At 52.2% G+C, this 14,272-nt stretch overlaps 1 protein-coding gene across 7 annotated transcripts in view; it reads left to right on the forward strand.

Moving 5' to 3' along the window:
- The window catches only part of Cttn (cortactin), a 35,568-nt gene extending 21,906 nt beyond the window's left edge, over positions 1–13,662 (forward strand). For all 7 annotated transcript variants that reach the window (XM_041666758.1, XM_041666759.1, XM_041666761.1 and 4 more), the window contains 7 exons: positions 514–569; positions 3,856–3,925; positions 6,592–6,740; positions 8,792–8,881; positions 9,402–9,567; positions 11,318–11,389; positions 12,307–13,662. In XM_041666758.1, the coding sequence (XP_041522692.1) occupies positions 514–569; positions 3,856–3,925; positions 6,592–6,740; positions 8,792–8,881; positions 9,402–9,567; positions 11,318–11,389; positions 12,307–12,443 (740 nt within the window). In that variant the 3' untranslated portion in view covers positions 12,444–13,662. The remainder of the gene's footprint in view (positions 1–513; positions 570–3,855; positions 3,926–6,591; positions 6,741–8,791; positions 8,882–9,401; positions 9,568–11,317; positions 11,390–12,306) is intronic.
- The last annotated feature ends 610 nt before the right edge of the window (positions 13,663–14,272 follow it).

Below are 14,272 nucleotides of genomic sequence, written 5' to 3' on the forward strand. Positions count from 1 at the left end.
CATGACTGTCACTTTCATGTGTTTGTGTGTGTGGCAGCGACAGACATACTTGTCTGGTGGCATTTCGACACAGAGTTTTTTTGTTTTTGTTTTTTTTCTTTTAAAAAGCAAGAGAACAAACTACGGTGGGGCCTCTATTTAGCGCCCAGTAGAGCAGGCGCCCAGGAAGCAGAGAGAATAAGGCCCTGGCTGGTGCGAAGACTGTGCTATAGAAGTGTGCACTGCAAAGGCCTGTCCTGTGCCCTCCCTCCTCGGCTTCCTTCCCATTGGCCTGCTGTCCCTCCCCTTCCTATCCCCAGTCCTGGAAGCATGCCCACACCTCACCTGCTCCTTGCCTGCACTGGGCACTGTGGTCAGACAGCTGGCTTTGCCACGAGAGTCCGTCCTTGGGCAGCTTTCACATCCCTCTGCTCTGGTTGTGTCCCCGGGCTGTCTTGTGGACCCACGTGCATGTGCTCCCTGTTGCTCATCTGTCCTCAGCCTCACGTAAGTTTTGCCTTTACCACCTTTCAGACTATGCCAAAGGATTCGGCGGGAAGTATGGGGTGCAGAAGGATCGGATGGACAAGGTAAGGCCAGGAGGTGTTGTGGGGATGTTCTTCCGAGGGCCCTTGGCTCACAACACTGGTGGTCTGACATCAGGCATATGTCATTCCATGGTCCTGGGAGCCCTGCACACCTCATGTAGCACACTGTGCGTCCGTTTTGTTTCACCTTTGGGGCTGAGGCAAGTGAGCCAAGGGCCTGGTCACAGTGGGGATCTCAGTTGGAGCCCGCACTTGATGCAAGGGTCTTGGGGATGTGTGACTGTTTGAACTTTTAATTATTATCAGTAGGCCAGGCAAGAATCAGTTCTTGGCTGGCATCTTGGAAGTACTTTTTTTTTTTTTTTCCGAGACAGGGTTTCTCTGTATCTTTGGTGCCTGTTCCGGGAACTAGCTCTGTAGACCAGGCTGGTCTCGAACTCACAGAGATCCGCCTACCTCTGCCTTCCGAGTGCTGGGATTAAAGGCGTGCGCCACCATCGCCCGGCTTTTTTTTGGTTTTTCGAGACAGGGTTTCTCTGTAGCTTTGGTGCCTGTCCGGGAACTAGCTCTTGTAGACCAGGCTGGCCTCGAACTCCCAGAGATCCGCCTGCCTCTGCCTCCCGAGTGCTGGGATTAAAGGTGTGCGCCACCACCGCCTGGCTCCTTGGAAGTGTTTACTGGCCACATTTCGTCACTGGCTGTCATGACGACAGACGGTAGACTGTTAGTCTTGCTGCAGATGGCTCACAGGTGGGACGCACTGGTCTCTGGACTAACCTTTTTCATTCTGTTCTTCAGATGGGGTTTTGCTCTGCTACCCAGGCTAGCCTGGGTTTCCAGAGTCTGGCATTGGTGGCAGGTGCCATCTTGTCTGGCTTTATCCTTTAGGATTAAAGCACATTCCTATGGAAACAGTTTGTTCCCTCTTGCCAGATCCCCCTCATCAGCCTGTTGATGCTTTTGATCAGTTTCGAGACCCTGCAGGGTCAGCTGTGAGCCGGTGAGAGTTGTTTTCCTGGTGTATCAGCCAGTGGTGGGGAAAGCGTTGGGTATCGCTAGACAACTCTACAGGTTCTCCAGTGGCCTGGCAGGCACTGCTTTCCTCTACTTGAGGTGAGCTGCATCCTCTCAACTGCATAGATGCAGATGGTCATTCCTGTGCTTGACTGTGGTCACACATGGCATGGGTCACCCACAGACTTGTTCTTTGGTAGGCTTGCAGCTCACCGTGCTTGGCATCACCCAGGCACCTGCCATGTCACCAGAGCTTCTCACAGAAATTGGTTGGGCAAAATGTCCCTGAGGAAGCCAGAGAAACTGAATTTTAAAATGATGTATACGTATGTATACATGTAAGTGTGTATGTATATGTGTGCACGTGTGTGTGCCACAGAGTATACGTGGCAGTCAGAGGACAACTTGTATGAGTTGGTTTCTACCATGTGGATCCCAGGTCACTGGGCTTGGTGACAAGGGCCTTTGTCCAACGAACCTCCTCATTGGTCCCTGGTCTATCTGAGGGTAGACTAGAGCTTGTCTACAAAGATGGGGCCAGTGACAGAGAAGCAGAGAATGCAGCCAGGAGCCTGGCTTAGGCCCGAGATCACTGCAGATGTGGAAGAGTGAGGGGAGACAGTTCTCACTGCATCATTTCCTGCTGAGGGGAAGGACCTGGGAAGCCTCTGGAACATGGAGCCAGTCCTTTACTGAAGGAGCCTGTGTCCAGGCACAGTGGCACACGAGGGAGGATTGATGTAACTCTAGGCAGTGGCGGAGCCTTGCAGGGTTAGAGAACTCGGGTAGAGAACATGAGGCTAATGAGGCTTTAGGTAGCCAGGGTGCTACAGGGCTCTCAGTGGGAAGAAGGCACCTCTGCTGAGGGGCACCCCCAGTGTTTCACCTGCTAGTCAGCAGAGGCTGAGCAGGCAGGCTGAGTGAGGTGGCAGGAGACCAGGTGTCTGGCTGAGAGCCCTGTGGCAGAGGATGTGAGGAAGTAAGTTACTCAGAGGCTAGCACTGAGGAAGTTGTGGTGTCTGTGGTTGGTGGTGATGGTAAAGATGGCAACCGCAAAGATGGCGACCGCTGACATTGTACAATTGGATTCAGGAAATGATGTGGTTAGAAGTCTCTTCCGCTCTTGCCAGCCAGGCGTGGCCATTCTCTTTGTCTATTGCCCTGTGGAAGAGCCCAGGGTCCTTCCTGCCCAAGGGACTGTGGGTGGGATCAGGACCCAGGCTGTGCCATGAGGCTGTCCTGAGAGCAGGGGTCATCCCCATAGTGACTAAGATGAGGTGGTGACCCTGATGCCAGCCGTCCTTCCCTAGAGAGGAAGAGTGTTCCTCCATGGTAGCTTTGGGCAGTTACAGGTACCCAGGGACAAACCTGTTGGGCTCCAGAGCCAGGCTGTGTGGAGAAGATGGAGTAAGGATTGACATGGGCAGAGTCTGAGGAGGGAGACCCAGGAAGTGGCCAATGGGAGAGACGGGAGGGGCTAGGTATAGTTCAGTAGTGAGACTGGTTTAGGATTGGCGCGGTCCTAGGTGTCCCTCCCAGCACGCTTTAGGAAAAAAAGGGTGTTGTGATTTGGAAAGTGGGGCATGGGAGAGTGATAGAAGGGAGTGGGGTGTAGAGAGATGGATTGGGGTCTCCTAGGAGAGGACAGAGCAGCCGAGGTTGCAGAGCAAACAAGAACCTCCTGGATAACTAGGTGAAGGCTGTTCTGGAGGAGCAGGATGAGGTTGGGCTTAGGAGCAGGGAGTCTGGGAATAGGGAACGGATTGGCGGTGGTGGCTAAGGTGGACTCAGCTCTGACCTGGAGGCTCTTAGCTGGGAATGGCTTCATATGGGAGGTCAGGCAGGGTGTTGGGGGCACAGAATGCTCTGAACCCTGAGTGTCCATTAGAAGCCACATGACTGGGGATTGTCGCTGGTGTTGGTGCCCTGTCAGCCTGTGTCTAGGTCAGCCACTGGCTTCTGTGACCCCTGCCAGAGTAATTCTGGAGAGTGTAAGCATGGTTGAGGTGTGGGTTATTGAAGGAGCCTACAGGAAGGCACGGAGGGGGCGTGGCCAGGTGACCCTGTGACCTGCAGGGCCTCACAGTGTGACTCATGTTCTAAGTGCAAGAGTGTGTGTCTGCATGGTCTTTGGTGAGTCTGCAAAAGGGGAACTGAGCCCCGGTGAGTCTGTGGAGTGCAGGATTATTGGGGCAACAGGTCCGTGTTGTAGAGGTGTTCTGAAAGTTGGGGAGGCTCATCACAGTCCCTAGGTAACTGTCCTGGCTGGGAAGGAGCAAGGACACTATCCCGTGACTTCTCTTTGTCTCTACAGAATGCATCTACCTTTGAAGATGTGGCCCAGGTGCCTTCTGCATACCAGAAGACTGTCCCCATTGAGGCTGGTGAGTCCTGGCAGCCCAAAAGCACTGTGTGGCCCATGGGGTCCAGTGCTTGTGCCCCATGGTCTCCTAGGCATGGCTGGGAGAGAAGTCTCACCATGTGGGGTGCTAATGAGAGCTGCGGTGGCCAGGTTCTGGGAGCAGCCTACATATATCCCTCGAGCCCACTTCTCTCACTGGTCCCAGCTATAGCCTGAGCTTCATAAAGCCTCATGGTTTATGGAGAGAAGCAGAGGCCTCTTAGCACCTCACCCACAAGCTTTTGCCCAAGGCTCAGAAGCATGTCCTTTCAGGTGCTTCCTGGGTATGTGAAGATGAGATGCCTTCATAGCATGCCCTTTGCATGTAGGCTAGAGATCGCTAACTCACACCAGTAGGTAGAATGACCATTGGCCATGACAGATATGTAGATCAGTTCCTGGGCCATTTTGACACTTATAGAAACCATTGGGGCCTTTTGCAAAGACCTCTGCCAGCACCGTGTTTGTTTATTGATACCTATTTTGTGTCAAATTAGAAGGGTCCAGGCATGGCGGCATATGCCTGTAATCTCAGCACTTGGGAGGCTGAGGCAGGAGGCTTGTCATGAATTCAAGTCCAACTTGGGTTACTTATCAAGGCCTGGGCCAACTAGGTCTATAGGGTGAGACCCAGTCTTTTAAAAGGGGGAGAAGGAGTAAATACTTGTTTTTAAAACAATAAACCTACCGGGCGTTGGTGGCGCACTCCTTTAATCCCAGCACTCGGGAGGTAGAGGCAGGCGGATCTCTGTGAGTTCGAGGCCAGCCTGGTCTACAAGAGCTAGTTCCAGGACAGGAACCAAAATCTACGGAGAAACCCTGTCTCGAAAAATCCAAAAAAAACCAAAACAAAACAAAAAAAACCAATAAACTTATGAGGTGCTTACACGGAGACATATAATATGGACGTCCGTCTCCGCGTCAGACTGGGTGAATAGCATGGCGTTGCAGGATCATGGGTTTCTGCCTGCTTGAGCCTTTAAAGGGAACAGGAATGGCCATGCTAGGCACTGAGGGGAGGACACTCTCAGGGAAGCTGTGTGAGCCCAAGGCCCAGTGGGCTGTGGTTTCCCCAGGGCTGGGGGTTCCCCTGGGCTGCGGTCTATGAGTACTTCCGGAGTTCTGCTCACCCAGCGGGCTGCTATCTGTACCTTGTGTTCAGAATGCCAGCCCTCAGATTAGTCCTGTTACCCAACTACAGAGCCCTTACACACTCTGAGAGGTCACATCTGTCACTCATCTCATTACAGCCTTTAAGTAACAGCTGTCCTACTTGTTGTATTAGTTAGGGTTCTGTTGCTGTGATGAAACACCAGGACCACAAGCAACTTGTGGGGGTTTATTCGGCTTACACTTCCATATCACTGTTGATCACTGAAGGAAGTCAGGACACGAACTCCAGCAGAGCAGGATCCTGGAGGCAGGAGCTGATGCAGAGATCGTGGAGGGGAGCTGCTTACTGGCTTGATTTCCATGGTTTACTTAGCATGCTTTCTTATAGAACCATGACCACCACCCAGGGGTGTCACCACCCACAATGCACTGAGCCCTCTCACATCAATCACTAATTAAAAAATTGCCCAACAGACTTACCTGCATTGATGGCGTTTTCTCAGTTGAGACTCTCTCCTCTCCAGTGATGCCAGCTTGTATCAGGTTGATATTAAACTAGCCAGCACACCTTGGTAGCAGCTGCAAATGTCCAGAAACTCAGATTTGTTTGCTTCTTGTTTGTCTTTGTAGACAGGTTCCACAATGTAGCCTAGGCCAGTCTTGAGCTCACTGATGAGCTCAGGGTGACTTATGTAACCTAACCCTCCTGCCACAGTCTCCAGGTGCTGAGATCCCTGGTATGTGTCCCGACCTTGCCCTCCCAGGAGTTTTGCTTGAAAACTTCACTTTCATATTGACAAACAGCAATACTTTTCTTCCTTCCTTTCTCTGTTTGTTTATTCTGGTTTGGTTTTGTTTGTTTGAAGACAGCCTCAAGTAGCCTAGGCTGGCCCTTCTGTCTCAGTCTCTATAGTTCTGGATGGCAGGTGTGTACCGCCACACTTGGCTCAGCTCCGCATTTTCTTTACTGGATAGGCTCCATCTGGAAAATGGCGTTCCGTGAACAAGCCTTCTGAGACAGGCATCTGCCGGTCCTGACTGACACCCTTCCTACTTTTGTCACACAGAATGGGGGGGATGTATATCCAAGGGTCTATATGTATTGAAAGCCAATGCTTTTTTAATGTTCTAAAACCATTCCCACCCCCCTTTTTTTGTGGTGTGAGGGATGGAACCCAAGGCCTTCTGTATGCCAGGCAATACAACATTGCTGTCACTGAGCCACGCCGCAGCCCTTCATTGGGAAATTCTAGGTCTTTTTTTCCTACTGAGCCACATCCCAACCCAGCCTTCCTGGTTAGAGAGTTTAACTGTTGCTTCACTCAGCCTGAGCACGTAATGCTTGACTATGATAGTGTCTGGCTTAACTGTGGTCCAGACCCAAGTCTTCTGTTCCCAGCAGTCTCCCTTGGGCTTGGTGTGTGGCTGGCCTCGGGCAAGTTGACTGAGTTCCCTGGGTCTTCCCCAAGGTCACCCTGGTGTGACTTTTGTCCTGGTGAGGTGTTCTGAAACAGACGTGTCCTCTTTTTCCTCTAGTGACCAGTAAAACCAGTGATATCCGAGCTAACTTTGAAAACCTGGCGAAGGAGAGAGAGCAGGAGGACAGGCGGAAGGCAGAAGCGGAGAGAGCTCAGCGGATGGCCAAGGAAAGGCAGGAGCAGGAGGAGGCTCGGAGGAAGCTGGAAGTGAGTAATGAGGCTGTGCCCTATTCTGGAGCCTAGCTGCCTTAGAGTCTGCCGCGGGCACGCTGGGAGGAGTAGAGGAAGTGGGAAGGGGAAGGCTCCTTCTTAAGGCCTCTGTGATAGGCTCCCTTGCTGCTGAAAGGAGAAGGAGTTCCTTTGCTCCCAGCTAGATTCAGGAGGAGCTGGTAGGAGGGCTTGTTTACCGGGCAGGCTAGAGTAACTTGGTCACCCACTACCTGGATCCTTCAGCCCTCAGCCCCTTGGCCACATGTGTATGCTGGATGGCTCTCCAGAACGGCTGGGAAGCAGAATCCTCAGTAAGTCATGCAGAAATATTTTATGAACATGAGACTCCATCTAAACTGATGGATGCCGCCCCCCAGGAGATAGTGGGGTTGTGACCTCACAGAGGAAGACGTGGGGTTAAAAGGGATGGCATGCGGTTGGCAGAAGGCACTGAGAGCATGGACACTGACAATTGAGCCCCTGTGCAGTGTGTCTCAGGGCCTGCAACTGTGTGTAGTAGTGACCATGAGTTTATCAAGTGTGCATCTCCTCCCTTCAGAGGCCCAGTCTCACAGTGAGGGCTCGCACATAGGGTTTTGTTCATCCCCAGTGCACACATGGCATCCGCAGTGTTCTGTCTTCTTTGTAGATGATTTCTGTGGGCTGATTGGGCCATGTGGCTCTGGATAACCGCCTAGTTCTGGTCTCAGAGTCTCTTGATGTTAATTCCTCTACCATGTGGTCTTTTTCTGTCCTGCCCATCCCATTTTTTCTCCCCAGGAGATGAGACTCCAGCGTACCGTCTTCTGTGTTTTGAGCTGACGAGACTAGATCTGATCTTGTGCCTCAGTCTCTGTGTGACTTTAAACATGCGTTGACAGTGAGGGCTCTTCTTGGCACTCCGCTGGGTGTGGGAGGGCTGGGGGCAGCCCGCAGCTGCAATTGGGCTAACTCGACAGTTTGGCCCCCTCATTGTGTTTCAGGCTTAAACCACCCAGATGGGTTCTGCCCTCAGGTGCACAGGACCACTGATGCCTGGGGTGTTTCATCTTCAGTGATTGCCATGGTTGTCCTGGTGGTTCAGAGTAGGCAGCTCCATGGATACAGATACTGTGTTAGAGTCTTCATGATGTTTCCCTAGAGACCACACAGTGTGACCATTTTACCTCCTAGGCAGTAGGGTGGAGAGGGTGTGGAGTGGCTAGGTGAGGTTCAGTCCTGTCTCTCTCTCTCTGGGACCTGATTGCAACCCTGAACATCTTCCATGGGGACATGTGGATCTCAGTAAATTTCCCATGCTGCTATCTGAATTTGCTCCCCAAGTGGTTAGAACACCCCATACTTGATGCTGTAACCCTGAAGTCCATCCTGAGGGATGTTGCCTAGCTGTGGCCCTGGAGGCTTTGGGCAGATCCCGAGAGCTGCCTTCAGGATCCCTAGGCCACCTCCCTCACCGACCCTCTACATTCCTTGTCACCCCCCCAACTTTGTCTCTTCTACCTCTCTCTTGTCAGAACTTTGGGGTGACATGGGGCCATAGCCTGGAATGGTTTCTGTCTTCTGGAATGGTTCCCGTTTTCTTCTTGGTGTTCTGTTGCAATCCTGGGGACCAGGATGTTGCCTTGTGGGGGAGTGGTCTTTGGAGAGCAGCCCACCTGACAGCCGTCAGGGGTCATATCTGCCCATGTGCAAAAGTACCTACCCGTTAAGATGTCCCTGTAACTTTTGGCCCATGGTAACATTGGCTCAGAGCCCCAAGTTGGGAAATGAGCTGAAGCTAAGATGGAGTGGCTGCTTGATTGCACCTCTGTCCAGTGTCGCTGTCCACTACATAGCTAAGTGTTCTGGCACAGGAATACCACGGGCAGAGTCCTTGAGAAAGCACGACTGTGTGACTTTACTTCAAAGCCATCTGACCCTGTGACCAGTGCTTTCTACTTCTCCCAGCAGGCTCCAGACTTCCCACCTGGGCACCGCCCCCTTACAAAGTGCAGATGTGACTTCCTGGCTGACCGGGTAACCATGCGTTTGCTGTCCTTCTATCTTAGGAGCAAGCCAGAGCCAAGAAGCAGACGCCCCCTGCATCCCCTAGTCCTCAGCCAGCTGAGGACCAACCACCTTCCAGCCCCATCTATGAGGTGGGTAGTCACTTGACCATTTGGCTGCCCTTGACACCTGCAGACATGTGCCACCCGACCCCTGTCTCCCTGGAGCAAAGTGCCCCCCAAGTTGGATCTTCACCTTTGGGCAGCCCCTGGCACCATAGCCTTCCTCTTCCTGTGACTTCTGCGAGGTCTGTGGTCATGTGGGTGCCCCATGGTTAGTGAGTTGGTCATACCAACTATGCTACCTCTGGAACTGACTGTCCTTTGGCCTGAGACAGTGTTCTCCCTTAGCCCCTGGAGGATCTTGTTCTCTGGTCCCTGTGGCCTCCTCACAAGAAGCTCTGTGGAGTCTTTGCCTCATCCCTTTCTAGCGGGACCAGTTCCAGACCTGAGTGACCTCCTTGGCCTATGGCTTGCCCTGCGAGGTCACTCTCCACAGGAAGCATCCTGTCCCCACTCCCTGCCTTGATCTGTCTAACTCTGGAGGTCCTTGTGAGTGGAGCTTTTCTGTCTTTGGTGACAGCGTGAGAAATGTCTACTTCTCTCTCTGCAGGATGCAGCACCATTTAAGGCGGAAACAAGTTACCGAAGTTCTGAGCCTGAGCCTGTGTACAGCACCGAGGCTGCAGGTGTCCCTGAAGCCAGCAGCCAGCAAAGCCTAGTCTACGCCTCGGAACCTGTCTATGAGACCACAGAGGCCTCTGGCCACTACCAAGCGGGTACTGGACCCCACTCTAGCTGTGCCCAGGGGAGGAGGGGGTCCTGAGAAGTCCTTTCCTCCATTGTGTAGGAGAGGGTTGACTTGCTGTCTGATTACCTAGGAATGTAAGTTCTGTGTCACACCCTGGGTTGGGGAGGATTAGACACAGTGGTGCCTAGTAGGCCGTGCTCCTATCCTGTGGTCCTGGGAAGGCCCACACTGTGCTGCAGGAATGGTCAAGGTTGCAGCAGGGAGGGATCTGCTGGCCTGGTGAATCCTCCCTTGGAGGGCTCTCCCTATTGCCCAGCTGCCTCAGGCCACATCTCCCCGTGCTTTGAAGGTGAACCAGTGCTTCAGCAGGCAGACAGTGAGGTTGATTTGTTTACTCTGAAAACGAAGTTTCAGGTCCGTGCAGGTGTTTCATCCTACCTGCAGCAGCTGGGGATGGGTGCAGAGTGCCACAGCGGCTCTCAGCCTCACAGGCCTAGGACGGCCTTGATGCCCAGCCTCCGTCTCCCGGGCCTCCTCCTCTTGCTTTAGTGGCATCAGACTTTTTTTTTTTTTTTCCCAGTCTCTGTCTTAATCAGTGTTCTATTGCTGTGAAGAGACACTGTGACCAAGGCTGGTCTTAAAAAGAAGACATTTAATTGGTGCCTTGCTTGTGGTTTGAGAGGTTTATTCCCTCGCCATCATGGCGGGAAGTATGACAGCGGACAGGACAGGCATGGTGCTGGAGAAGTAGCTGAGAGCTACACCCTGATCTGCAGGCAGAGGGTAGGAGGGGTGCAACATTGGGGCCTGGCTTGAGCTTTTGAAACCTCAAAGCCCATCCCAGTGACACACTTCTTCCAATAAGGTCACACTTCCTAGTCCTTCTTATTCTTTCAAATAATGCCACACCCTGGTAACTAAGCATTCAAATGTATGATCCTATGGGAGCCATTTGTTTTCAAACCTCCACAGTCTCATTCAGTAAGTAGTAGCCCAGGCTGGCCTAGAATTCACTGTGTAGCTCAGACTGGCCCTGAATGTGGGGGTAATCCTCCTGCCTCTGCCTCACAAGTGCTGGGATGGCAGGTGCCTTCACGCTAGGTTTGGCAAAGGGTCTTGGTACTTGTTACTTGTCCGTGTGTCCATGTGTCCATGCTTCCCTGTGTGTGTCAGAGCTCAGTGTCTGAGCTTTGCTCTTGAAAGCCAAGAGCCTTGTCTTAGTCAGGGTTTCTTCTGCTGGGATGGAACACCATGACCGCAGCAAGTTGGGGAGGAAAGGGTTCATTCAGCTTACAGTTCCACAGCACTGTCCATCACTGAAGGAAGCCAGAACAGGAGCTGAAGCAGGACAGGAACCTGGAGGCAGGAGCTGATGCAGAAGCCATGGAGGGATGCTGCTCAGCCTGCTTTCTTATAGAACCCAGGACCACCAGCACCGGGATAGCACCCCCTGCCTATGATGGGCTGGGCCCTGCCCTCCCCATCAATCACTAATTAAGAAAATGCCCTACAGCCAGATTTTATGGAGGCATTTTCTCAATTGAGGTTCCCTCCTTTTAGGTTACTCTAGTTTGTGTCAAGTTGACATAAACTAGCCAGGACAAGTCCTTTTGTTTCTAGGAGACAGCTTGCTCCTCTGTCCTAGTGCCTGCCATGTAGGAACCCAGCTGCTAGCACGAGGTCTCTTTTTCAGCGCGCTCTTGCGTCTGTCCTTGGGAAATCTGTTTGAGGTGTGTGGGGAGCTGACATGTTGCTCAGCAGTTCTGCTTTGCTTACAGAGGATGACACCTACGATGGATATGAGAGTGACCTGGGCATCACTGCTATCGCCCTGTATGACTACCAAGCTGGTGAGGCACTAACTGGGCTGTGGGCACAGATGTTTCTGCCCTGGGTGAAGTTCCTAGCCACTTCCCTCCTGAGACTGGTTCGGGGCAGGAATACAAAGCTGTTTATGCTTGTTTTTGAGCCAGGGTCTGTGATATCCAGTCTGATCTTGAACTCCCAGGCTTAAATAGTCCTCCTGCCTGGTCTCCCCAGTGGCTCACCCTTTAGGAGCACATTACTGTGCTCAGGTATAGTCCCTACAGTCATCTTGAAGTAATTTAGAGAAGTTACCTGGATGCCGCGAAGGGTCCTGTGTCTGTGTCCACCTCTAACTCCTCTTCCTCTGAACCCTGGCAGGTCTGAAGCTGCAGATCCTCCTTAGTTAGGACAGACTCAGTGTGCAAGACTGGGGACAGGGTTCCACATGAACATACACCACTCTCCCGATGAAGAGGCTACACACATGTGCCTCCCCCATGTCACTTCAGCACATCCATGCCACATGACCTAGTTGTTCTGTTAGCCCAGGTGGGATGGGTGTGCTCACGTGATATGGGAGAGGGGACTAGTTGAGCATTGTTTTATGGGTTGCGTGACTGGGACTCCCTCAAATCCTTAGGCCCCCAGGCTGAGGTGGAAGGATTCTCTAGTCCCCTTTCTTTCTAAACAGAGACCTGGCATGTATTTCCTGTATACTTGTGGACTCTGTAACTCTTTGGCCCTCACCTCACATTTCTCTAGAATCTAGACTTTCTTGTATAACCTTAGCAATCCTCTAGCATCCCTGCTCCTTGATCTCCTTGTTGTGTCTAACTGCAGAGGCCCTCTCCATACCCTTGTCCCCTGCTGGGTGGGTGTCCTGGTCTCATCTGCATTGTAGTTCCGCCTGGCCAGGTGACATTCCCATCTGAGGCTCTCTCTCTCTGCTCTCCCTCCCTAGCTGGCGATGATGAGATCTCCTTTGACCCTGATGACATCATCACCAACATAGAAATGATTGACGATGGCTGGTGGCGTGGGGTGTGCAAGGGCAGATACGGGCTCTTCCCAGCCAACTACGTGGAGCTGCGGCAGTAGGGCAGCGCCAGTGCCACCAGCACCAGCACGGGGCTCACACTACAGATCATCTGCGTGGGTTTGACTTGGATTCTGTTTTGTTTTGTTTTTTCTTCTTCCGAAGGTGGGGAGGGGAATATACATATTGCCTTTATATTTAATACTTCTGCTGATGCTTCAGGCCATGTCCTGCCACAGAATTTGCTAATATCTGATAATCATGTTCATAGAGAACTTGGGATGATGACTTTGAGCCATCCCAGGTGTTTTCTTTCCTGCCAAGTTGACTGTGGTGTGTTAGCCGCCTCAGGATCTCTGCTCCTCCTGAGGTTGGTGGTATCTGTGGCCTCAAACCTCCACCCCCCGTGGCAGTTGGGGTCCCCAAGGATGGAACCTGCTCCTGGAGTGACTGCCCAGTGAGGGGACTCCCTGGGGTCCAGTGTTTGGATGAAAGGAAAGGGGACCAAGGGAAAGTGAGGTGGTGGTGGAGGGGAATGCTGAGAGTCCTGGAGCATTGACACTACATGTGAAGTTCCCTCTGCCAGGATCCCGAGCTTTCGGTACTCTGCCTCCTCCTCCCATCTGTTTACCTCCCTATACCCCAGTCCAGGTCCAGCCTCACCTCCTGCCCTGCCTTGAAGTGTTATCTTCCCCTGTCTGCATTCAGGGCCCACAGCACAAAGCACATCTTAGCAATGTGCTGCAGCTATCCTGGGCTTGGTCTGCGACATGGGAGGGTGGGGTGGGTCCTGGACCTACTCACAAGCCCTGAGCAGCCTGGAATGTGCTGTGTATGGCACACACACAGGCAGATATCTTTTCCTTGCAGGCTTTCAGAAGCATGTTCCCTGCAGGGGGGCTGTGTTCTTTTTGCCAAATATCATGTTCAATTGCAGTCGGTTGATTGATTGATGTGGCTGCAAACAGGACTGTGAGGGAGCCAAGGCTCCCACCTGGGTGCCTGTCACAGGCCCCTGAGCAACTGTCCCTAAGGTGGTTTCAAGGCTCTGAGACACCAGGTCGCACAGTCGGGCAGACAGCATGTCCTTGTAGGCGAGTCCCCACGATTGAGATACATGAGGATTGATACCCATCTTTTCCCATGTTCTTTCCTGCAGAACCCTTGCCTTTCCATTGTTAGGTCGGGTTTTCTATATGAATTATCATCTGGAATTCTGTAGCACACCTCATAGGTATCAATTTTTTTAAATTAAATATTCAGAATAAACTTTTTTTGATCCGTTTGCTGTGTGGTTTCCTGCAGTGCTTTATCTCCATGTTCTCCTGTTAAAGGTGGCATTGGTGCTGGGTTCCCAGGGGCCCACCGCAGGTGCCCTTTTTCAAGGCTGCACTGTCCCTTGCCAGGGCAGTTGGACAGCCCTGGAGCCTTGAAAGGGCCGCGCTCCAGACAGGCGCTTTCAGCTGAGGCGTGCTCTCAGGCCACCAGTTTCTCCAGCAAGGATCTGAGCAGGGAGACAGCCCAGATGCTTAAGTGCTTGCTGCATGTCTTAGGCTTGGTGGCTGTGATGAAGCATCCCAACAAAACTAACTTTAGGGAGCAAGGGGGTTTATTTTGGTCACAGTTTGAGGGTACAGTGCATCGTGGCAAGGAAGGCATGGCTGTAGTCAGACTTGGCTTTGTGGGGCCACCAGCCCGCAAATAGTGACACAGAGACTTCAACTAACCATGGAACTTTGGTGTTTCAGGTAGGCTTGTTTCCAAGTAGCTCTTGTAACTTGATTAACCCATCATTTTTTTTTAAATAAACCTGTTGTTTTATTAGCTAATTAGAAATATAATAATCAGGACAACACCCACATATAACATTAGTAAGTCTTGGGAAAGCTTT

The sequence above is a fragment of the Microtus oregoni genome, unplaced genomic scaffold (assembly GCF_018167655.1).
Source record: "Microtus oregoni isolate MIOR12 unplaced genomic scaffold, Mior012 000016F_ref0000370, whole genome shotgun sequence".
NCBI classification, from domain to species: domain Eukaryota; kingdom Metazoa; phylum Chordata; class Mammalia; order Rodentia; family Cricetidae; genus Microtus; species Microtus oregoni.